General features: G+C 47.2%; 1 protein-coding gene and 1 pseudogene across 1 annotated transcript; one reads left to right on the top strand and one right to left on the bottom strand.

Moving 5' to 3' along the window:
* Positions 1 to 20,550: 20,550 nt before the first annotated feature.
* Positions 20,551 to 21,888, bottom strand: LOC101755791 (annotated as a pseudogene).
* A 2,730-nt stretch (positions 21,889 to 24,618) lies between these two features.
* Positions 24,619 to 25,092, top strand: LOC105914961. Its single transcript, XM_012848202.1, has one exon. It carries the CDS (start codon positions 24,619 to 24,621, stop codon positions 25,090 to 25,092), a length of 474 nt encoding a protein of 157 aa, XP_012703656.1.
* Positions 25,093 to 25,495: the final 403 nt, after the last annotated feature.

Genomic DNA, 25,495 nt, shown 5'->3' with positions numbered 1-25,495 from the left:
AATCAGGAGGCAAAAGGTCAACACCACTCCCCCCTACACTGATACTCTATCCTACAGCAGGTATGGTACCGCACTTGCTAGTCTCGGTTTGGGCCTATACCCATACTCGGCGAGTGGTGTGCACTTTTAACATAGTTCCGTGAAGCATGGCGATCCACTCGGTTTCAGACCGAGGCGAGCTCCTAACTCCCAAAAGCGTATCCACAACGTGGTCCGCAACTGCACCCATAACAGGTATTGCCACCAACTCTTATGCTCCAAGCAACAGTGTACTCACAACAGGTACCAAACAAGGAACGCCCGAGAGCGAACCCCAAGCCCCCGATCCTAAGATTGGGTTGTGTAAAGCTCACCCCATCAAGTATCCCAAAAACACCTTCTCCTGTCGGTTTTTACCCCACTCAAGCCAAGAATCCTAATCACACTATCCCATACACATGCAAGCATCGCATAGCGTATATGTATAAGTAGTATAGCAATAGGTCAATCAAGGTATAAGGCATGAAATAAGGTTGTGCAGGGTTCATCATCATCATGCAAGAAATAAAGCGCTAGCATACTAATTAAGCAATGCCTAATAGGTATTCAAGTTGGAATGGGCGTGATCCAGGAGTGTCTCTCGCTTGACCTCCTCCTCCTGAAATAGCTCGGATCTTCGGAATCCTCCGAAACCTTTGGTCCCTAGATACGTAATTAAAAGAAATACCAAGGATCTATTTGCAAATGAACTCCAAAAGAGAAGCAATAAAAAACCAAATAACTCCAAAAGCTAGTCTAACGGGTGCTTCATGATTTTAGCAAAGTAACGAAACCAGTTTCATATTATTCTGAGCTAGAGCCAATTTATTATTAATTTTCAAATATCGAAACACTTTCTGGATTTAATTAATTCCGATAAAGCACAAAAGACACAAGTCAGCAGGTTATAGGTCACATGTTAGCTCCGCAATGCACCACGCGTCATACGCGGATATGCTTAGGTAACATCAGCATGTCAACAGTCAGACGGGCCCCACATGTTAGCATGTGGGCCTGTTGGTCAGTGGGAGAGGTTGCGTAGGGGCGGCAAGGCTACGTGCTCGTGCACGGAGACGTGGTGTTCCACGATCGCGACACGGCTGCGACACACGCGCGGGGCGCTCGGCTAAGCCAGTCCGCGGCGACGCGCAGCTGCTAGGGTTCGATGGTGGCGAAGGCAAGCGGCACCTGCAGAAAAAAGGGGGCACCACACGAAGGCCGGCTCACAAGCGACGGCAGGCTGCAGCAACGCGGCGATGGCGATCTCCTCGGCACAAAGGCCGGCACACGTAGGGACAGCAAGGCGGGGCTGGTGGCTCACCTATGGCTTGTTATTGTGGTTCAAGCATTTGGTTGAACACGTCGTGGGCGGGGTTGATGAAGGCAGCGGCTTGCGATTCAGCATGTGGTCGTCGCGGGGGTCGTAGGCCAGCTGCTTGCGGTACTCCTAGACAGCAGCGGTGTGGTCTATGCATTCCGTCGAGCAGGTTCAGGGCGACGGTCGACACAGGAGGGGATCCACTGCTTGCTCCGTGCTCGGTTCAAGGAGAAAAAGGAAACGAGCAGAGAGATTGAGAGGGGGATTGAGTGGTGGTAGTTGCCGATTTTGTAAGTGCTAAAAGCCAATTAGCTCACCTGCATCTTGGATTTGGAGCAGAGGAAGGGAACGAGTGGTGGCCTGCTGCGCGAGTGTGAGCAAGGTGGAGGAGTTGTGCGGAGCCGGTTTGCATGGCGCTGGAGCTGCAGTTGCTTGGATTTGGAGAGGAAGGAGCAGGGGTGTTGCGGTGGTGGATTCTGTAGGTGGTCTGGTGGTTTTGGTGCTCGCCGGCGCATGAAATTGGAGGGCACAGGTGCTTCTTGCTGCTTGCTAGCGGGGAGCAGGGAGCTTGATTCTTGCGTGAACAGCAGGGGAGAAGAGGGCTGTAGCTTGTTGTTCTCGGCTGAGAGAAAGCTTGCTGCTTGGATTGGAGCAGTGAGAGGATTGGAGGGGACGCCATGTGCTAGTGCTGCTGCTAAGCTCCTTGCTGTTCGATTTGTGAAGAAGGGAAGGGAAAAGAAGCAGCTTGTTCCTGAGGTGGAAAGAAGGGAGAAAGCAAGCTGCTGGTTTGCTTGTACTCCATGGATGCAGGTCGGGTTGGGGGAAATCAAGACAGAGAGATATAGAGAGGGAGAGATGGTGGTGATTGCAGATTGGAGGAGACGGATTCTGCAGATTGTGGATTGGTTGCTTCGGTGGGGAGAGAAGGGAGAAAGACAGCGGAGTGTGGCGGCGGCTTGGGAGATGAGGAGGGGAGAGGGAGAGGGAGAGGAGGGAGATATGTACAGGAGGTTGGGGTTAGTTTAGATGACCTTTGAAATGGGCATTAAGGTTCGCGCCAAAACAACAACATTCCGCGAAATAAAAAATTTATTTCGTAAAGTTAGAACAAATAAATTACACTAATTTTTCCGGAATGAATTAAATAACAAAGTATTAATCAAGAAATCGGAAAATATCGTCATAATTCAAGTTGAGCTCTTGGAAATTTAGTACAAATGAATTAGTCTATTTTCCGAAATAGAATCAATCGGGAAAGGATCAATTTAAAGAGTCGGAAAATAATCTCATAATCCATTTAAGATATTTCATGGCACTTTGAAAAGAGCAAGTCGGGAAGGTTAGTGGTTCGACCGAGTTAACATGTTAAAGAGCCGACAGATGGTTTAGGTGGGTCCAAAAGTTACATAGGGTAGGTAGTCCAATTACCTTTTGATTTATATTTGAAGTTAGAATTCAAATATAAATCACACTCAAAGAAGCAATAAACCAACTAAGAACCTAAATCACACTGACACGGAGATTGTCCCTAGCACTCAGAGCAATTTAATTACTAGAAATTTAGAGAGAGCACAAGAAAGCCTTATAATTTTGAGAAAACACATCAAGCACGATTTTATTTTGAAAACCCACATTTTTGCAAACATAAACATTCCGGAAAAATCTGGGATGTTACACCTTAGACATAATACCCCTGAGAGTGTCATATTTATATATTTTTCCTAGCAATTGTGTGAATGGGGTAAATACTTTTGCTAGGAAAATTCTGGGAAATTATATAAATTGACAATTGAACAGATTAACCAACATTAATTAATTTTGCACTTGTTTCATGCATTTAAACACATGAAGTGTGCCTGTAGCAATTGCATGAATAATGTAGGATGTGACATGAAGTTTATTGTTTCTTGAAGAAATGTAATATTGGTTTTAAGCCTAGCACCATGTAATTTCCAGAAGAAGTGCTATATAACTCTGCAAGTTATTTAGTTGATTGAAATCAACACATTTACTTCCCAGCATGGCATTATGATTTCCATAGCAGTAAATTCTTAAGAAGCATGCCAACTATTTGAATTTATACATAACATGAAGTTATGCAGAATTAATATGTTTTCTTGAAGAATCATATTGTGTTGCCAAGTAGGCAATTTTGTAATTCAAGAAGAATATGCATAAACTTAACATAGAAAATACTTATGCAATAAGAAGTTGTATAAACCATAGAAGTGGAAGGAAAATAATATATATTCCAGAAGTGAAGTTGCGCTCAGGGGGAGATGCATTGAAGCCATGAAGTCTCATACTCACCCAAAACCATTAATAAATAGAATTTCCTACATATGTTGCAATATTAAGTTATATTCCTGAAGAATTTGGTTATGCTCATGAAGAGTAGGCATTTACCTTTTGATTTAAGACAAGAAGTTTAGCATTAGTTTAAGAACCTTTCCTAGAATAGAAGGGCAAATTGAACAAATTGGTGTTTCTTACCTAAGTATAGGTCTTTCTCACCTTATCTTGTGCCCACTTTCTTGTAGCAATTTTTACCTATAGTAATAACTTTAATCTCATGAAATATATAGAAAAATTAAAAACTGAATATTGTAAATAATTGCTTTAAATTGCCTACTTGATTTCACTAAAGTCTCAAGTAACCCATATAAGTTGTAGTTATTGTGCATTGCTACCATGCAGGTAGAATGGAAACTGAATTTCCATGAAGCACATTAACTAGTAACATACATGCTTTTTAATTGAACTCGGAAGATTCAATTTAGCCATGAAGTTGTATATTACTCGACTATGTACTGAAAACATGAGCACTCTAACTTGAAGTTCATTCTACCAAATCACATTGTTGTACACTGAATAGTACAACTACATGGATTTCATCCAATACCTTGTATATACTACCAATATAACTTAATTCTATGGAATATTTGAAGTAATTCATAGATCATGCTTGAAGCATAGCATCACTTGAAGTGCAATTATGGTACGAAAAGGGGGAGAAATTGGGTATCTAGAAGAATATGAAGAATGTGGATAAATTTGAAAATAAAATATTTTAATAGACATATCCCTAATCCTATAAGATAGTTGGTTTAGAGCCTCATTCTGTTAGATTGATGGATAATCAATGCGCGAGTTGGCCCGTAGCCATAGTCATTGTAATGACTAAGCATGTAGCTCTACACATAGCCTTTTGTAATCCTAATATCACTATGTCACTCAGAATAACAAAGTTACTAGATATTCCACACTAATGTGAGGACCTGCATGTCATCGCATTCACTACTACACATACCTTCCAGAACCGACGGTGAAGCCATATTAAAAAAAAATTGGGCCCCACCCCACTGCCTCGCCGCTTCGAATCCGGCCGCCGGAGCTCGGAGCGCCACGGCAGGCAAGATCTGGCCACCGCCGCCACCAAGCAGCACTGGATCCGGTCGGCTGCATCCTGCCAGAGCCCCGACACTGCTGCCCCACCGCCGCCACCCCGGCAACACGCCCCAACAGAGCCCCGTCGACACCCGAGAGAGAGAGAGAGAGAGAGAGAGAGAGAGAGATGGCTCACCGGATCTGAGATGGGGGGGCGCCGCTCCTGGATGGGGTTGGGCCGGGTGGGCGTTGGTCTGTTGGGTGAGTTCCGGAAGCGAGAGTTGAGTCAAAATTAAAATTGATAAAAATTTCAGGTCCGTGCACCAACTATCACCACCGGTTTGTATTACGCGCCGGCAGTGATAACTGCCAGATTATCACCACCGGCGCGTAATACAAACCAGCGGTGATAGGATATTATCACTGCCGGTTTTAGTCATCACTGCCAGATTATGTAAAAAATCAGCGGTGATAATATCACCGCCGGATCGACGAAAACCAGTGGTGATGACATTTTCTCTAGTAGTATTAATCAAAAGTCTTTGCATGGACGTCACATCAAAATTCCGCTTCATGTTAGCTTGTAGCCATCATGATATTCCTATCATTGCACCAATTTGCATGTTGTGTACACTCAAGCTTCTTCTGTTGAGCGGCAGCTCCCACTATGATGAGATTGCTAGTAAGCCATCATAACACTTGATCAACTGGCTAGAATGCTTGTCCACTTGTGCATTGTATGCACATGTGCAAAAATGACTAGTAGTCATTAATTAATCATTAGTCAAGAAGACTGAGATTAGGGAGCAAACCGGTCTAGAATAGACCCAATAAGGAATTTATCCAATTAGAAATTGGTTAGCCCAATTAGAATGGGTTTGCAGACAAATGAAGAGAAATGGACCTATTAGTCCATTGTATGGAAAATAATTTTATAATATGGATTCAAAAGCAAATGGGGAATTCCTGAATGAAAAAGCAATTAAATTGTCTAGAAGAAATTCCATGTAAATTATATTTTGCATAAATTTTAAACTTGAAGTTTAATTATCAAAATTGCTTGAAGTATATGGTATGAATATTTTTTATGAATATTTTGGGATAAACAAGTAAAGAAGCTAGACAATAGAATAGTTATGTGGACTCATGATATGCAAATATTTGTATGCAGAACATACTAAAGTGCCAGATATAATAATGAAGTCTAGCTCACTGCATACCAAAAAAACCCTAAAGTTTATAATAAAGTGTGTGAAATTTTATTTCACCATTTTAGCATACAAATGGGCATCAACTTGAAGTTGGAGAAATATGGATCTGAATTTCCATTACATTAAGCTCATGGGGTATCATTGGAAGTATGTTATTTATGAAGATCTAATACCGGCATTAGGGGAGAGAAAGCTCATATGAATGCCTTGTATTGAATGGTAGAATTATCTTCATAATATTCATGGAAGCTTGAAGTGGGAATAGAAACACGCACTAAATCACATGAAGCAAAGTATAATGCCAGAAAATTAAAAATATGAGGAAGCCCATGGAGGGCACCACCTAATGTGGAAACACACTTGAAGTGAAACTCCCTGAGGTACTTTATCCCAGTGAGAATGTGCACATAATGAAAACTCACAAATGGGAAACCAGAAATTAGGAGAAACAACATGAAGTTATCAACCAGAAGTTAAGTTTACTTGTAGTAAACATAATGCTATGTGTAATATATCCCGGGTATTTAATAGTATACTCACCATGGAAAATGACTTGATCATTAATTTAAAATCTACGGGGACGCCCATTGGTTTTAGATCAAATGAACATGTCAAACAATTTATTGAAATCTTCGTAGATTTCTAGAAAGAAGACCATTATGGTCAAATACCTCACAAATTAAGAAATGAACATCATGAAGATGAATTCCTAACACTACAAAGCGCGCGCAATATTATGTGTTGGGTAGCAGATACTAGTTGACTAGATAATAATCTTATCCTGGAGATATGGGAGAAAAGAATAAATGTCAACAACATTACCTATATCTTTGCAAATCTTTCTCTAATGAGAATATGGATCCATTAGCAAAGTCCATGGTAGAGTTGCATGAAACACTCATATCGGGTCAATGAAAGAATGCAATTGAGGTCGAACCATAAAGAAAGTATTTGAATCTGAAAGTTCAAATTGGATGAATCATTATGAAATAATGACATGGTGAAATGCAATGGTTCATAAGTCTTTCCAAAGACTAGTAAACTCCCATTATATATGAATGAATATTCTACTACATATCTGGCATATGGAAAGAATGAATGAAATATATATTATGCAGTTAATAGATGGATTCTGAAAATCCATAAGAGATGATCCTTGAAGGACTCACCATTCCTCAAAGGAATAAAAATCACAACAAATTGAAGTGTGGAACAAGTCAATTCACTAATATAGAGTTGTTGTAGATCTTTAGAATAGATCATTGGTTGTAACTTAGAATCCACTAATATAGAGTTGTTGTTATTTTAAGTTCAAATATTAAAGTTTGAAATATAATATCTAGAAGATATGCAAATTTGCAACTCACTATCCCTAGATGCCTCTAAAATGATAAATTTTATTTTGTGTTGCACAGTTAAATAACTGGTTACTAATGCTTGAAGGATTGCTCCTAATATAACTATGAATTAAGTCTTCGAAGGACTAAATATTGTACTCATGCACATTTATGAAGAATGTGACTAAGGTATTTTGAACATTGAAGTTCAAAGGATGTCATTCTGAGGGGGAGCATATATTTAATCATATTTAGATCTGAAGTCTTTTAAGTTGTTCCTAGAAGGAATCAACCTAAGGATTAATTATTAAATTTACTATGAAGGTGTAACATCCTACAAATTTGCGAAATGTTAATTTTATGCAAAAAGGGGTAATTTCAAATTTTTTTTGTTTGAATTGTGTGAGCCATGAAAATGAATTGAAATTTAAGTTTAAAATTTCTCTTTCTCTCCCAAAATCACTAGTAAATAAAAATGGTGCACTAAAATATTTAGTCATGACCCTTGCATGAATGAGTTGAACTTTTATTTGGATTTATTTTGAATTTATTTGGCTGAATTCAAATTTGAAATCTAAACTCAAATTTGGATTAGAAAAATAAAAACAAAATCCCTAAACTTACCTTGGCCGAAAACAGCCGCAGCCCACAAAACCCTGCTGGCCTCACCTTCTTCGCTGGCCCACCAACCCCTCAGCCCAGGCCGAAACAACCTCCACCACCGCGGCAGCAACCAGCCCAACCGGCCCCTACGCCGCTTATGCCAGCGCCCGCCCCCTTTTCTCTCTCACTCTCGTCGACAGATGGGACCCACCTGTCAGCTTTCTCTCCTTCCTTCTGCCTCCTCCGCTGACCGCTCTATGCCGCGCCACCCCGTACCGCTTCTCACCCCGTGACAAAGAAGCCACGGGATCCTTCCAGACCCACACGCCACACACCCCCGGACCCCGCACTCACCAACCCGCGCCCCTGGAGCTGTTAGATGCTTGCCACGCTGCACCACGCATGTATCCTGAAGATCGCTCGCTGTCCATCCCTGTTTCGGTGCCAAACCCTAAGAGCGCCACTATAAAACCCTCGCCCCCATCCTATTCTGGCAAGCCGCAACCCTAGGGGTTTCCCCCATCCACTGCCGCCACTAGAGAAGAGGGAGAAGGGAGAAAGAACGGGGGGAGGCCGAAGCAGAGGAGGGGAGCGCCGCTGCCGAAGCCTTCCGCGACGCCACCACCATCACTGCGCACCTTCACGGCCTCAGCTCTGCCCGGCCTCACCTCGCCACTGCGCCAAGCATCGCTCCACTAAGCCTCCAGGGTGAACCCCTGCCTTCGCCTTGTGCCGCCCTCACCTCACTGCTGTAGTTGGGGCCGAGGCCGTCGACAACCGCGAGCCCGCGCACCCGCCTAGCACAGCCACCACGCGCGTCTCTGTCCAGCCTTCGAGCCGCGTTTGTGTGGAGGAGCCCAGCCTTGGCTCATTTGCCACCGCCACACGCTCGCCACGCTCTCACCATGGACCGCTGCTCTGGCGCGCTACCGTGGTGAACGTCGCAGCCCTAGGAAAAACCCTAAAGGCACCACCTTTGTGCTCTGACGAGCTTCGCCTCACCAAACCCAACCCATTTGCACCCTACCTACCGTTGCCACTGAGCCTAGCCGACCCTCGGCTTGCCGTCACTGCCCGCTGATGGCACCATGGCTGCCCGCCGCCGCATTAGCCCGAGGAGGGGACCTGAGTACCAGCGCAGTTGCGGAGGGACACCCGCATGCCAAGACTTACCCTTTTGGCCCTTAGAACGCAACCGAATGCACGCCTTGTGACCTCGTCGGAGATACACGAGCGCCACCACCGGAAAACCAGGTGCCCCGCCACCTACCACTGCCCATCAACACCCTAGACCGCCTCGCTGGTAGAAGTTAGGGCTAGGCAGCCAATTTTAGGTCGTAACCCACCCTAGGGCCACTGGTAGAGTGAACTCCGGCGAGCCCCGGCCGTGGCCGCGGCGGCAGGGAGGGGGAACACGCGCCCCGCCACTGGTCACCCTGCCGTAGACGTGGTCCACGTGAACCACAATCTGTGGTTCACTGTGGACCAAGCCCCAAGCCGCGCCGTGGACCGCACCACACGAGCCGCAAAGGATCTGCGTGCCAACTGAGCTGGAGTGTTGCCAATGTCATCGCCACGTGGACGCCACGTAACCCTAAGCGCCCACCTACAGCCATCCTACAGCCCTTGTGTGGCAGCGTATGTGGCAGCTGTGTGGGTGACAGACAGGCGACACCTCAGCCTTAGCGCCAGCCTATAAGCCCTTAAAGCCGCTTAAAGACCACACGTGGACGCTGACTCAGCTGCCGCGTGGCTAACATGTGTGCACCACCTAAGCGCTACAGGTAGACAACAACTAGCCTAGAGACAACCTATAGCTACTCTATAGCTACCAGGGTGCCACGTCAGCATGTGGGGCCCGTGGACCTATTGACCCGTTGACTGAGTCAACACTGATGTCATCAGGGCCCACTGATGATGTCAGCAAGACAAGTGGCATGCTCTGGTGCTACCACGTGTAGCCTCTGTGTTTTTTTCTCTCATTCTCGCGAATTATTTAAAAATCCAAAAATTGAGTTAAACTTCAAAATTCATAACTAATTCATCTTAACTCCAAAAATTATGAAACCAGTTTCATAATTTTTCTAAAATCATGAAGAACACCATAGACTAGTCCTTGTTCTTTCTTGGGTCTTCTATGAATCTGTTTTAGATTTTCTTTGCAGTTAAACACTCGGTAATTAAGAAAATCGTGTAATTAGGACTTGTCAAAGATTCGGAGCTGAAGTCGGAGTCCAAGCCGTTCGAGAACAACTACGAGGAAGAAAGCAACTTCAGGTTCACGCCCATTCAATTTGAATACCCATTAGGCATTTCTACTAGTATGCTAGCGCTTTACTTCCTCGCATTATGATGATAAACCATGGATAGCCAATTTTATGCCTTGAATCCTTATGTGACCTACTACCATATTGCTTATATATGCTATGTGTGATGCTTGCATGTGTATAATATATCGTGAATAGGATTCATTGCGTGAGTGGGATTAGAACTGGCAGGAGAAGGTGTTTTTGGGATATTTGACGGGGTTGAGCTTTACACAACCCAATCTTTGGATTAGGGGCTTGGGTTCGCTCTCAGACGTTCCCTGTTTGGTACTTGTTGCGAGTACATAATTGAGGAGCATAGGAGTTTGTGGTGATACCTATTATGGGTACTGTTGCGGTTCACGCGGTGGAGTCACTTTTGTGGGAGATTAGGAGCTTGCCCCGGCCTGAAACCGAGTGGGTCACCATGCTTCACGGGAATATGTTAAACGTGCACACCACTCGCCGAATTATGAGTTCAGGCCCGGGTCGAGACTGTCAAGTGCGATACCATACTTGCTGTAGGATAGAGTATCAATGTAAGGGGGAGTGGTGTTGACCTTTAGCCTCCTGATTTTCTTTTGCCCCCGATTGGCCCCGGTGGGAATGCTTCACAGTTCCGGGGTGGTTCACTATTTTTGGGATATCTCTACCTCCCCCTTTTTAGCTACATATGAGTGTGGTGAGCCGCAATTGCAGTCAGGGAGAGGAGAAGTTGCTCCCTTCTGCCTTTAGGATCTGGCTATAGTTGTTGAGAGGCGAAGAGAGGGAGTCTTCGCCTCGACACTACTATGGAGTTAGATATTGGTGATAGGGATCTTGTGGAGGCAGGTCTGCCCAATGTGATGAGAGATTGGGATGATGGATATGAAGTTTTATTCTTTATGCTTATTGCTGCATAGGAAACCTGAGCCTATTCCTTGATTATATTTTTTACCACTAGCATTAGGCCACTTAAAGCTTGCATACGGATGGTGACGTGGACCTGTCCCATTCCTTGGGGATAGTTCGTAAGTGTGCAGGTTTGGACATGGAGTGAATGTTCGATCACGAAGAAGAAGTCATGAAGGATGGGTCGCGTTGCTTCACTTAAGGATGCCTGTGGTGAAGATCAGAGATGAAGACTTGAAGCTCTAGTTTCCGCTGCATATGAGTTTTGTATGTCGTTTAGCCCAAGGGGCCTGTACCATATTTGTATTCTGAGATGTTTTGGATGTAAATCTCAACTTTTGTACTCTAATTTTGTTGTTGTATGGAAATGATATTTTGCTGAAATGAGTTCTGTACGTGATAGCTACTGATCCAGGGACCATCACAAGGGTACAGGAAGTCAGATTCTCAGAAATGAAAATCCGGTTCGTTTCAGAAGGTATACCACTACCACTCAGTTACTTAGATCATGTAGATCTTTATTGCAAGAATCATGAAGTTCATGCATAAATCTTGAAGATTGATAACTATCATGAAGAATAGCAACTATATAATACTATATAACCAAGAAGGTTTAATGTTGTACTCTTTTTCCCTTTGTGAGTTTTTACTTGAAGGTTTCTCACATAAGATTTTTGATGAGGCAACATGTGCTCTTTTCTCCGAGAACCGTTTTTCCCACTAGGTTTTCGGATGGAGTTTTTGATGAGGCATATGCATCTGCGGTAATCGCGCAATGGAAAGTGTTGTAAAACAACCGGGACTTTGTAGAGAAGGAAAGGAGGACTAGAAGTCGTAGTCCGTGTCCGGTTGCTTGCGGGCTCTTACCAAAACTCTTGGCATAGTTCGGAGTATATATACGACAGAGATCTTCATTGTAAATCATGGACACGAGGAATAAAGAGAAGCTCCACCTACATTGTGTTTTGTCTACTTATTCTTATGCTTGTTGTGAGAGACGTGAGAGGGAGAAGATCCGACCGCTGACGACGTGTTTTACAACTGAAAGAAGCAAATTAGCAAAATCAATTGATGGGTAGATCGATATGGCCGGTACCCCAACAGGCAACAGGATCGGGCAAAATGCGTGCCATTTTCAGTACCAGACTGGTCAAAATGGTGCTGAAAAACGAACCGTGGGCTGAGTCAACGCTACTGTGTAGGCGTCGAACCACAGCTGTCAGAAGCAAAATCTAACTCCGTAGACGCGCCAAAACCAAGCCGAATTGAAAAATATATATGGTGCGCATGGCCGTTGCTTCCTCACGCCGACCCGTCCACCTGAGGAAGCTGGAACTCAACGAAGTTGGATTTATTTTTGCGCGTGTGGGTCCTTCAGTTCGACGCTGACGGTAACGACACGTGCCTGGTGAATCAACAATCATATGAAGTTTAGTTTTAACACCTCACATCTGACATACAAGTCCGAAATCATCCACTCAAGACGTTATGAGCATTGGTCAACATTGTTGCCTGTCAATTTGACTTTGTCCTAACCCCCCACGTGCCCTTATCCACTCATAAGCCCTTCCTATAATAGGATTTGATCCATTCGAAAGGAATACTATTTCAAGATCCTTTTATGATATTCAGTCTTAGTTTGTGAATTAGAAGCTCTTCTATTTTACCATTATTATCTGGTACTAGAGGAGCGGAGGTGGTACATCCATTGCTAGTCCATCTGCATCGTATTACATGGAAAATGAACATAGAGTTTCGTATTAGATAAAGAACTTGATTAATATTAGTTAGGGGAAAAAGTAGAGTAAGTACTTGCAATAACCATGAGATAAATAAATTATTGGTCAAAGCAATACAATTATTATTAAATTACAGTGACATAAAAAATTGTAGCAATGACCAAATTCTATTTCTTACCCCTACAATTTATTTACCTTAATTTTATTGCAATGATTAAATATTAAAAACACATTTACTCTATTTTTTTCCATACCTAATATTGATCAAGTTCTTTTAATAAATACGATTCATATATAACAAGCAAGCTATCCATCAAATTCTATCTCAAAAATATGCATAAATAAAAATCCACTCCATTCTCCTTCATTTTAAAAAACTCATTTTTCTCTATCTCTAAAGATTAAACAAAGCATAATAAAAATAAATGAAGGGAGGATGAAGTAAGTAACCTTTACAACATTTTGGATGAATGAAACCCCATGGAAATGAGGAAAAAAATGCTTGCTCGTCATGGAGAGGAGGAGAAAGAAGCTCTCGGTATCTAGTCGAGTGGCTCTAGCTCGGCTTTTGTCTCGGTTGGTAATTCCAACCGCGACAAAATCTTTTGTCTTGGTATGTCCCGGTTGGAATTACCAACTGGGACAAAATGGGGACTTTTGTCCTGGTTGGAATTTCCAAACAGGACAAAGGAGGGGCGTCGGTGCGATATTTTCTAGCTGTTACAACCGGGACTAAAGGGGGTGCTTTAGTCCCGGTTGGTGTTTGCAACCGGAACTAAAGCTCCCCGTTGGTGCTCTTCGGTGGTTCAAAGTCAACCGGGACAAAAGCTCCTGGATGGAAGGTCAATTCTCTAGTAATGGTATCCCGACTTCCTCCTCCCTCCTCCCCAAGAAGGGAAAATTCTCTATATGATATTAGAAGATAGACTAATTTTCTATTTGACACTCAAAATTCCAATCTTCCTTATTTGACATCAGCTCTAAGATTCATTCCTTTCGTGGGACTACCGTGAGATTCACCAAGTAACACCGTTAAGTGGAATGCCAAAGGACCGAATTACCCCTATGTCCATTACCGTTTAATTCTCTCCTGTGGCGTACAATAGTAGAACCAAGTTTCTGATGGATTTAAAGCCAAATTTGAGTTGTAGTATGCACAGACCTCAAAAATTCTAGATTAGTTTAGAGCACATATACCCGAATATACAGAAAATCCAATATACTCCTAGCAGATGTCCAACATAAATAGTTGGCAGAATAAATCTGCCACAATTGCTCCTGCTCCTCTCTTCTCTCAATTCTGCGTGACACCAAGCTAACCACTTGAACATCACATCACTTCCATAGTGCCATCTCCTCGTGCCTGAGAGGATGCCGCACGTCACTGCTGCCGCTGCCGAATCGTCGAAACTGAATCGCCCGCCGCCTGAGCGCGAGCGACGAGCCCGCGTGTCCGCCTGCTTGCACAAGCGCGCTCCCTTGCCTGCGCATGCCCGCCGCCTTTGTGGCTGCCCGCGCGCTTGCCCAACGCTCGGCCGCCCGCACACGCCCAACGCCGGCGCACCCATCCGCCTGCGCTCGGCCCGCGCCCGCCTGATGGAGTCGGATGGGATAAGAAGGATGAGACGGGGGAAAGAAGACAGCACGGACGGCGCGTGACTGCGGGCGACGACGCGGCTCGGTCGTGCGGATGGATAAGGTCCGGCAAGGGCATTTTGGTCTAAACGTTTACAATCTCACAGGTCAAAAACCATTTCGACTGACGGAACCAACGGTGGTGCTAAGAGCAGCTCCAAAAGTTCCTGAAAAATTTCTTTCCCAAAATAAGGTATTAAGGCTATATAAAAAAATTTCTGCAAAAAACATATCAACCCATAATAGAACGCTAAAAACTATCCCCTAATAATTAAAAAAAGACCACGTAGTTATAATTAAAACAATACTCTTAGATTGGAGAAGTTTGGAACTCTAAAGTCTGAACTCTGAACAACCTGTTCTTTAGACTTCAGCTTGTTTTCTCTAAAAAAAAGAAATGGGCACGAAAAATTCAGGTTTGAGAAAAAGAAGGTAAACGATGCCAAACTTCCCCTCTTGTCAGTCCAGTCCTACGCGTCGTTCCACGCCTCCCCGCAAGCCGCCGAGCATCGTCAAGGCGGTGCTCTCCGCTGGTGCTGCTGCCACCCGCCCCGCCGCCGCCACCGCTCCCCCGCCCCTCGCCCTATCGGCGCTGCCGCCCCTCACCCCGAGGGCCCGACGGAGCAGCAGGGATTGGAAGCACCGGCGGGTGGCAAGGGCTCCCGCGGCAGCGGCCATGCACGAGGCTCCGCCCAGGGGCACGGAGGGGGCCCAACGATGATGAGCACGGCCATGGCGGGGCCCGACGGTAACGGCAGCGGTCACGACGAGGCTCCTTGTGAGGGTAGTGGTAGGGGTCACGACGGCCTGCACGCCGACCAGATCGACGCGGCGGTGCGCGGGAAACGGCTGGCGCGCAGGAAATGAGCACGCGAGGGGCGATTGGGGGAAGCGCCGGCTCTCGCAAATATGCGGGAGAATAGAGGTTGGATTCGGGTTCCCGTATTTTTTCGGCAACTATGCGGGAGTTGTTGGAGCGTGGAATTTTTCTTTTTCTCCCTAAATTTGGTTTTTGGGGTGTTTTACAGAGGCTCTTGGAGTTGCTCTAAGAGGCACGAAAAATTGGATTCAATGTCAAATAAGGAAGATTGAAATCTTGAGTGTCAAATAAGAAATTAGTCTATAGTTGGCCGTTGCCTATAGTGTCATACAACGAATTTTCTACCCTAGAACGAGCGAGCACCGTTGCCTATAGTTGGCTATATGGCCCGTGGCCCGTTGGCCGGCCCCTAATACAGGATTTTGGCCCGGTCGAGGCGCGACTGGGCACGGTGGCCGTCGTGCCAGTGCTAGCCCAGCCCACACCATGGGCCGTGCCTGGGCTGCTGCCTTAGCCCACGTGATGGCCCAGCACGACCTGGCCCATTTGGCCTATCGGGATTAAGTGGGCGGCCCAGCCTGTTAAGGCCTGCTCGACCCACGTATAAAAACCCCCCACCCCCAAACCCTACCTTCCAGTCCTCAATTCCGCCGCCTTCCCCGCCGCTTCTCTCACAGCCCTCCGCCGCCTCCCCCGTGCCCTCCGCCGTGTTCCTAGCCGCTTCTCCCGCGATGCGCGTGCCGCGCCCGCCGGCCCCTCGCGTCCTCCACCACCTCCCCTGCCCCCGACCTCTCACGCCCTCCGCAGCCTCGCCTTGCCGCTTCTCTCACGAGGCGCAGCAGCCCGCCGGCCCCTGCTCAGCGGCATGGCCTCCACCGCCTCCCTTGCCCCTCCGCCAGCCGACGCGAATCCAGACATGAGGAGGCACACACATGCCAGTGCCGCCACCACCACGAACGACGACGCCTTGGCATCCGACCCCGCCGCCACGCCCTCTTTGATGCAGTCGATCTGGTGGTGTGGCAGCGGGAACGACGCCATCACCATCGGTGTTTGCTCCACCTGCTGCTGCTGAGGCGGAGACGGTGGAGGAGGGGCGAGGCGCGCCATCGCAGGCAGCATGGTGGATGGAGACATCGAGGCAGAGGCTGCAGCCGGGGAAGTCGGTGGCCTGCACGACGGCGAGCGCGAACGACCTGTCATCCCTAGGCAGCGGGAGTTGCGGCACGAGTGAGAGGATCCGGGAAAGGTCTCTTGGCGTCCGAGCGATGAGGTGGTCAAAGTCGTTGGGGCTGTCGGACTCGGTGACGACAGGCGCCACAAGCGTATGAGCATAGAAAGGGTGAATGCCGTGCCCGTGGGCTGGCACAAGTACGGTGAGGCCGTTAAGGACCGCCAGGCCAGCGTGCCGGCACGACCCGCCTAAGAAGGCAGTGGCCCGTGCCTGGGCCGTTTCTTCGGCACGTGGGTCGACCTGGTCCAGCATGGTTACTGTGCGGGCCTAACCATGCCGGGCCAAACCGTGCTCGTGCCAGGTTGAGCTGGACTGCCCGTTTGGCCATCTATACCGCTGCCCCCTCCTCCCTTATCAGTTATTACACGCGCGGAGCTGGCCGCCACCTCCTCCTTGGGCTATTCTAAAAGTCTCTATTTCATGGATGGTGTTCCCAGATCCGGTAATCGTGACTCCATTCTACTGGTCACCAATCAGGTCTACAAATATGGGCCCCCTGTTCCTTTACCTCGTCTCTATACTGCTTTGCCTACACTGCTTTGCAAGTGGCTCAACCATGCTATGCTTCACCGACACCGACAAATTGCATGGCTTGCCTCAGATGTTAATTTGAGATAGACTGTACATTCACCAGTTACTTGTGGCAAAGATCCCGTTTCTCCAATCTGATACTCAATGAGTTCTTATCCTGCAACATCATCTGCTGACTGTTGAGGGGCTCAACAAAGGGTGAAATAATTGCAGGATGTCAGACACATGCCAGAGAAGGTTTCCAATTAATGTGATGATCCGGACATCAGATTTATTCTAACCAAGCACTAAACCTAACGCCGGCTCGCGTCGTGTGAACCAAGCACTAAACCTAACCATGAATGTGCATTACTGGTCAAAGTGACGGGCCGGCCCTAAGGCGTTACTAGCGATGGGCCATGTGCTATTGCCCTTCACTAACACAGTGGTTTCTAGTGACGTGCGCCTTGCGTCAGTCATTAATCATGTGTCAACTCGATGAAGTTCTGCCCTACTTCCTGGTCTACACGGGTGCACGCCCTCGCTGTCAACTCGATGAAGTTCTTCTCTTATTCCTGGTCTCACGCCGCGAAATGGAGTTTTCAGCCCACTGTGACTACGTAGTAACGTGTGTTATACACGGGGGGCCTGATACAACGGTTGCAGCAGGAGCGCATCTGCGCATGGCCGCATGGGACGGCGCCTGCCCGGGCATAGGCTGCTGCCGCGTTGATATCCGTTGGGCCACACCTACATCTGGTCGGATGAAGTTCTTCTCTTTTTAGTCTCACGCCGACATGGAGTTCAGCCCCTGTACTTGACGGTGGACAAGGGCTGCTAGCCTGCTACGCGTTTTTATTTAAGTACATACTCAACCACAATGCCAGTAATGCAAAGATGCGACCATACGGTGCTAGAGAATTAACATCCTTATTGTCCGTGGTCAATACATGTGTCGAAATGAAAACAAAATACATCTCCCTGAAAAACTTTCCGCTCACGAACAAAACAGCATAGCAGCTGAAAGACCATAATCTGAAGCGAAGATTTTCCTGTACTGCACTGCACAAACGCCAGCACGCGCACGCTTCAGTTCAGAGGCCGCCGCGCGCTGTCGTCACAGGTGGTGGCGAGCAGTTCCATGTCGTATCTGATGTAGTTGGTGTAGCTGAAGGTTACGTTCCCCCCCGGCGCGATGGCGCCGCCGCGGATGAGGACGATGACGTTGGGGTCGACGCGCGAGACGGTGCGGAAGTTGTACCCGCACCAGAGGTGGTTCCCGGACGGCGGCACCCCCGCCGTTGGTCACCACCACGGTGTACTTCTTGGCGCCGTTCGACTGGCGGTGCCCGGCGTCCTCCCTCACCACCACGTCCTTCATCGCGTCGCACCCGCCGGCGGCTTGCACGCGCACCAGCAGGACGATGATCGAGGCCGCTGCCACGGCCGCGGCCGCAGCGGAGGCAGCTCTAGCCACCGCCGCCATGTTCGAGTGGCCGGCCGCCGGCTTGCTGACCTGACGAGGGTCGTCGGAGACGAACGCTACGACGATCAGCGATAGCCATCGAGCGGTTGCACCGGCCCCCAACCTGCCATATATATCTGCCGTGCACCGTGTATGGAACCATTTTCATGTGTTTACATGGTAGGTAGTGATATGATCATTCAATCACTGATTACTTGAAGGGTAACTAAAGAACAAATCCTTTTAAAAGCATACAGTACTAATATCGTTTTGTAAGCCGAAAAAGAAGTAATTAAGGCAAGAGCTAACTGATTTACATGTACGGATTTGTACTTCTGCTTTTTGCCTCTTTTTATTCTGCCACTCTAATTTGTTTCCCTCTTTGGTTGCTCCATTGCTTAATTTCTCTTCGTGTCTCTTAACCTTCGACACCGAGACAACTAGTAAGACACGAAAAATCAATGATATGCAATCACTGGTAGAGAATTCACCTTCCATGCGTCCCATTTTGTCCCGGTTTAAAGTTGGTTCACGACAAAAGGTTCACCAACCGGGACTAAAGCTCGGTCACTGGTGGGGGGCTCACCAACCGGGACCTTTTATCCCGGCTGCAAAGGTTAGTGGAAAAAAAAGACCCTGAGGGGCCTTTTATCCCGGTTGGTGTTTCAAACCGGGATAAAAGGGTCCCCAACGGGGTGGCTGCAAGAGGACTAAATCCCTCGAACCCTTTTATCCCGGTTTGTAATACCAATCGGGATAAAAGGGGGTCTTTTATCCCGGTTGGTGTTTCCAACCGGGATAAAAGGGTCCCCACGAGTTAATACAAAAGGATTGCATCCCCTATATAGTTAGATGTGCTGTGTAGCTGGGATGGCAAGGAAGCTATGCGCGAGGCTGGAGGTTGTGTGTTCGAATCCCACGCAGCGTGCACGCGCATATTTCGCGTGAAAAATCACGTGACTTGTGACTTGTGGGGGGCCCTCCCGGGATTTCTTTTTGCAGCGCCTGGCATGGTGACCTGTTTTATCCCAGTTGGTATTACCAACCGGGATAAAAGGAGGTCTTTAGTCCCGGTTGAGTGACCCGGGACAAAAGACCCCTCCTTTTATCTCGGTTGATTTATCCCGGATGGATTTTCGGGAGATTTGCATCCTACCAACCGGGACTAAAGGCCAATTCTCTATCAGTGAATGAAGCGACGAAAAACTCTCATGCATGTAGTAGCCTTCTCCTTGTTGTTCTTTTTTTTTTTTTTGCGAAAATGTACTAGCCTCCTAACGATGTTGATTTCAGAACTGACTTCTTCTTCCTTTAGTCTAGTGACGGTCATGAGTGTGCGATCAACCACGTTTGGAATGACACAGCATTTTAGTTATTAAATGCGAAATGCACTGCAGTGCGTGTGCGATTGTGGCAAGTACGTTTGAACCCTGGATTAGCGTGGAAGCTGGAACTACCACCATCTAGTCCACGTTATGATTTTTATTTTGTTTCCCAGCTGAAAATCCATGTCCCTACTGCCTCTAAGGTCAGTTCTGATCTTGGTGCCTAGAATTTTCATGATCAACCAGCAATGCTGCCTGCACAGGGTCTAGCTCATCGCTAAGTGAAGAAAAGGAGGTCCTGCCTAAGTAAATGGTCCTTATCCGATGGGGGAGGTTTCCTGCTTCATTGACCAAATAGGACATTCTGGGAAGGCTTCGTCGGCAATCTCCTAATGTTCACAGCTTGGTATCAAGATATTTCCAAATATTCCTCTAACCAGCCAAATTCATTTGGTAGCTTGGTAGTTCATAGATTTTGCTATTATCTAAATATACACTATATCTAGATACATAAGGAAAAACTATAAATCTAAAAATGCTAAAACTACCTGCAATTTGGAACAAATGGAGTATTTTCATCTAGTTCTGACTAATCCCTGTAGCATCATTTTCACTGACAGTTGCTTTGCTCTTGCTCTGGTATACTGTGATTTTAAATTATTGCCCAAACAGAACATTGTAAATCAGTACCATTTCATCGCACTAGCGATCGCAGAACGCGCAGGATCTGTGTATCTGTCTAGTAATAACGTCAGACCGTGCTGCAATCGGCTGGAGCAAATGACAGCATCTCGTTCTCAAGGTCGATCGTACAGAAAATGGATGTTCTGCTGTTGGTAGTTGCCGAGCACGCTCCCCTCGGCCGCCGTGTCGTTGTGCAACCACAGGCAGCACTCGCCATCTGAATCCAAGAACATGTCGTTGTCCGACGGCAGCACCATGTCCGCGCCGTCGAAGTGGAGAGTCATGTCTGGCATGGGCGGCGGCGTCGACTCCTGGGACCCGTTGAAGCACAGCTCGAATTTGGTGTGGGGGCGCGTCTACAGGCGCCAGCGTGGCTAGGGATAGGATCTCGGCCCGCACTATATGGTAGGCCACATCGACCAGCAACGTGGTCGTCCATCCGGAGTCGATGAGGATCCCGCCGCTGCCGTCGGAGCTGAGGGAGAAGGCGTCGGCAGGGATGGACAGCAACTTGTTGCCGAGCGATATGCCGGTCAGGTTTAGGTAGTAGTGCGTGCTCTTGGTCCCCTCCGATGGGCTGGGGACGAACGGCGTCGAAAGGGCCCCGGTATCGTTGAGCGCCGCCGCCGGCCCGGAGAAGAAAGTGCTCGTGCTGTTGCCGTCGTGGTATGGCGTGAGGCAGTAGGAGAACCTGCCGGCGCCAAGCTGTGATACGAGCGACAGGTTCCCCCTGCGGCCCAGCCCGACCATGCCGGCCGCACCGCCCCAGCCGCCGCTGCTGTCATTTATGCACCCGAACGCCATGTCGGGGACGAGGACTTGGCCCCCCGCCGTCGAGCCGAACGTCAATGTTTCCATGGCAAGGGTGAAAAATGTTCACCCTTTGGCCTTTGCCGTACGTCAGGTTGCGTGTGCACGGGCACCCCGGCGGCGCGTTGGCCCCACCATCTATGGCGTCGCAGAACCCTAGCCTCAGGGAGCTGTTGCACGGTAGCTCGGCGAACGTCGTCGACGCCGACGGGTCGTACATTGGAGCGGTCTGCTCGAAGCCGCACTTGCTGCCGCAGGGCGCGCACTGCGTCATGATCACGTTGCTGCCCGTGTCGACGATGGCCGGGAACGCCACCGGCGGCGTGCCGATGGCCAGAGGCATTAGGTACTGCAAGCCTTGGGGCCCGTCATTGCGGGTCGGTGCGGCTATTGTGGCGCCCGACGACGCGAGCTCCCGGCGGACCAACCTGTAGTGGCGGGACATGTCGCGGCGAAGGGCATCGCGCATGAGCTCGGACGCGGTGTCGTCGGGGTTGGAATGGATGTGCTTGGGCTTTAAGCCGATGCGGAGGCCGGCGGCACCGGAGGAAAGTAGTAAACAAGCGAGCATCAGAACTACAGAGAGCGGCGCCATTTAGACTAGCAGCAGCTGGGAGAACGGAAGATGCAAATAAAAATGCCAGTGAAATGCTTTGCTTTATACTGCACTGGTCTGTTGTTTTGCGTATGTTTTAAGATAGGGAAAAGCTAACCGTTCCCCGGGTGTCTTAGAGCTCTCCGTCACCCAAATTTCTCTTCCTTCCCATTTGCACACTTTTCTCCAATTCCCGCTAAATTCCGACGAGATTAGAGCGCCAGGGTTACAGGTTCGGGGTTTCCGGGGTGGATGCTCACCGGCGGCCCTAGAGGGAAGGTCGGCAGCAGTAGGCCAACTTGGCGGAGGTGGCGGGCGCGGGGGCGGTGAGGCGTGGCAGCGGGGGTGCCGCCGGCCGGGTAGTGATGGACGGCGGTTGGGCGGTGCTAGAGCAGGGGAACGACGATAGCGGCGGTGGTGGCGGGAGGCGGCGACGGGAGGGGCAGGAAGGCGGCCGGCGTGGGTGAGCTAGGGTCCCGCTGAATGGGTGCAGGCATGCGGGGGCAGCGAGCGGTGGGCAAAACACGACAGAGAGGGTAGAAAAATCAGGTGATGGGGAGCTCTAAAACACCTGGGTGACAGGTAGACACTCCCTTAAGATAACGCAAGTACAGCTACCACAATCCAACAACAGCACACCAGCATGTCTTTATATCATGCCATCATCACCTAAAAGAACTCAAGTCAGCAATCAGGCTAGCTTAAGCCCTTAAACCCCTTATGTTTTCCACTGCACAACCAATGCGCCTATTGCCAAAACCCGATTTACTACCCTAAACATTAAAACCGGGGCCTTGATGCTTCTTAATTCTAAGAGTAAAATGCACTGTAGGTACCCAAACTTTGTCTTGCTGTGTCAATCAAGTCCCTTACATACAAACTGCGGTTTTGGGTCCCAATGTTGGTGATATGCCCAAAAGGCAATCATAACAATTCGGATAGGTTACTAATGGGTCTAGAGCCTAGAAGCCCATTAGTGTACTCTATAAATATGAGGGGTGGGGCTAGAGGTGAATCATTCCACCACGCCACAACCTTAGCTGCCACCTCCTCTCGTCCTAATCCCTAGACCCCAGCCGGGCGCGCGGTGCTAGTACACCGGCGCACGACGTTCCTCTCCCGTATGTGTGGACTCTGTGGAGGTGCTGTTGCTGTGCTGATCGGCTACGGCGGCGTGAGGTTGCTGCTGGGATGAGGACAAGGATCGCATGATCATGACTGACTACTTGCTCTACATCGATGCGCATCTATGTTGGACCGGTTGCTACAACTCTTTTTCCGTTGCGCTACGCATCTCGCATGTTTCCTAGGTGAACATGTTAGATCTAATTGTATAGCTAGTGTAGCCTACCTATATCCCTTCAGTGGTATTAGAGCCGTCTTGCGTAGTTTGAGGTCTAGATCTTGCATATATAGCTGAGATGTGGCAGTAGTAGATGAAATCCATTACAGTTTCCATATTAGGTTCATGTGATGGATCTTATTGTTTTTTTTATCAATTGGTCATTAGGGGTTGGAACAGGTTCGAGTAGATTGCATCATGTGACCAAAAAGATTAGTTCATGATCCCTCTGTGTTGTTTGCGCAACATGTCCCTACAGGCTGGAATCAACAACGGGGTGGTTTGTGTGCATATATAGTCAGTAGATTGAGCCAATAGATCAAGGTCATGTGTAGCGATCTTCTCATGTACACCTGTCACACTAATCAATATGATTGATCTAGTGGATATTGAGACATTATAGAGTGATCTAGTTGGGACCGGTGTTGCTACCTGCTATAATGATATCCTCATATCATTTCGGTAGAAGATGTCGTTCTACGCTTAACTTGTTTCTGCAGGGTATGATGTAAATGGTATGACCTCAATGTGATTTGATGATCTGTGTGTAATGATTATGCAGCCTGCGTTGCTGCAAGTTAACACAACCTGGTTGAGCTTGTCCCATTATTGTATAACGACCTGCGTGTCAACTTGTGATGCTTGATCCCTCATGTAATTTATTCATCAGCTATTAGATGTAGTATCTTTGCATATGTTCATGGAGGCCTTTTTAAGCATGGTGGCGATGGTGATCACCACAAGACAAGAAGGTTGGCGATGGAGATCACAGTGGAACCATGGCGATGGAGACCACTCTGATTCCAAAGGCCATACTATTCACAATATGATATGATTCTATGCTTGTGATGTTTACTTTCCTATATTACTATTATTTTCATGCTTTTACTGGTGGTGGATGTTTTCGTCATGGTAGAATAGCTTCCCTCATGAAAGTTGAGTTTTGATGCCTTTTACCAATAGCTGCACCTATAAATTTTGATCATTGTGTGGTAGGTTTACCAAAGTAAAATACCATTAGCTATCATTATGAATAAGGTGGATGTCGGACATTCACAAGTATAGTGTTGGTTTGGTCAGCAAAACTATCAAAATGGTTTTGGACTTTATGGCATGGAGTTGCGAGTCGGGCCATTGGATGCCTCCCAACAAACAAGAGTCATATCAAGTATGATTAACAAATTGTTGTTTAGCTATATCACTAAGTTTTCTAGAAGTGAAGCCAAAGCTCACTTGGATTTTGGTGAATATGGATCTTGGACCACTATATGTTGTTAGAGGGAAGGCGATGTTGATATAGTGAAACTGTCTTTTATTAAATTGGTTAATAGAAGATTGGTGCATAACTTAGTGCTCAAACTTTGAATATTTATCTTATGCTGTAGATCATGTCTACTAGTAACAATTCCGATTTCAATTTGCAATCTGTGCTTGATAAGAAAAAGCTCAATGGAGCTAACTTTATTGATTGGTACCGCAACCTGAGAATTGTTCTCAGGAAAGAGGAAATTGATTATGTTCTTGAGCCACCATACCCTGATGATCCCCCTACTGATGCGAATGTTGTAGCTCACAGAGCTTATCAGAAGCACCTTGATGCTGCACTCAACGTAAGCTATCTCTTGCTTGCCACCATGTCCCCTAATCTGCAGAAGCAGTATGAGCTTGTGGATGCTCACACTATGATTGAGGAACTACGTAGAATGTTTGAGAACCAAGCCAAGACTGAGAAGTACAATATCTCAAAGTCCTTGTTTGCGTGCAAGCTAGATGAAGGTAGCCCATTGAGTCCTCATGTGATCAAGATGATTGGTTACATTGAGACTTTGGAGAAACTTGTTTTGAACTCAAGGATGATCTAGCTATTGACGTCATTCTCCAATCACTCCCAACGAGCTACGAGCCATTCATTATGAACTTTCAGATGAATGGCATGGAGAAAAACGTTGGTTGAGCTACATGGCATGCTGAAGACAGCAGAGAAAAGCATTAAACAAAACCCACTCATGTGATGATGGTACAAAAGGAGAACAAAAAGAGGAAGCGTTAGATGCCTCCCATAGGCAAAGGGAAGGGAAAGGTCGTTCCCAATGAGCCCCCAAGCTCTAAGCCAAAGCTAAAGGCCAAGTCTAGTCCTTCTCTTGATGATGAATGCTTCCACTGTCATCTCAAGGGACATTGGTCTAGAAACTACAAGAAGTACTTGGAGGATCTGAAGAAGAAGAAGGGAAGTGAGACTTCTACTTCAGGTATAATTGTTATAGA

The sequence above is a fragment of the Setaria italica genome, chromosome VIII, assembly GCF_000263155.2.
Source record: "Setaria italica strain Yugu1 chromosome VIII, Setaria_italica_v2.0, whole genome shotgun sequence".
Lineage (NCBI taxonomy): Eukaryota > Viridiplantae > Streptophyta > Magnoliopsida > Poales > Poaceae > Setaria > Setaria italica.
This window is presented reverse-complemented; position numbering and strand designations above follow the sequence as displayed.

Coding starts and splice junctions, on each gene's coding strand:
- LOC105914961 (XM_012848202.1), top strand. CDS start 24,619: ATGTCTACTAGTAACAATTCCGATTTCAATTTGCAATCTGTGCTTGAT.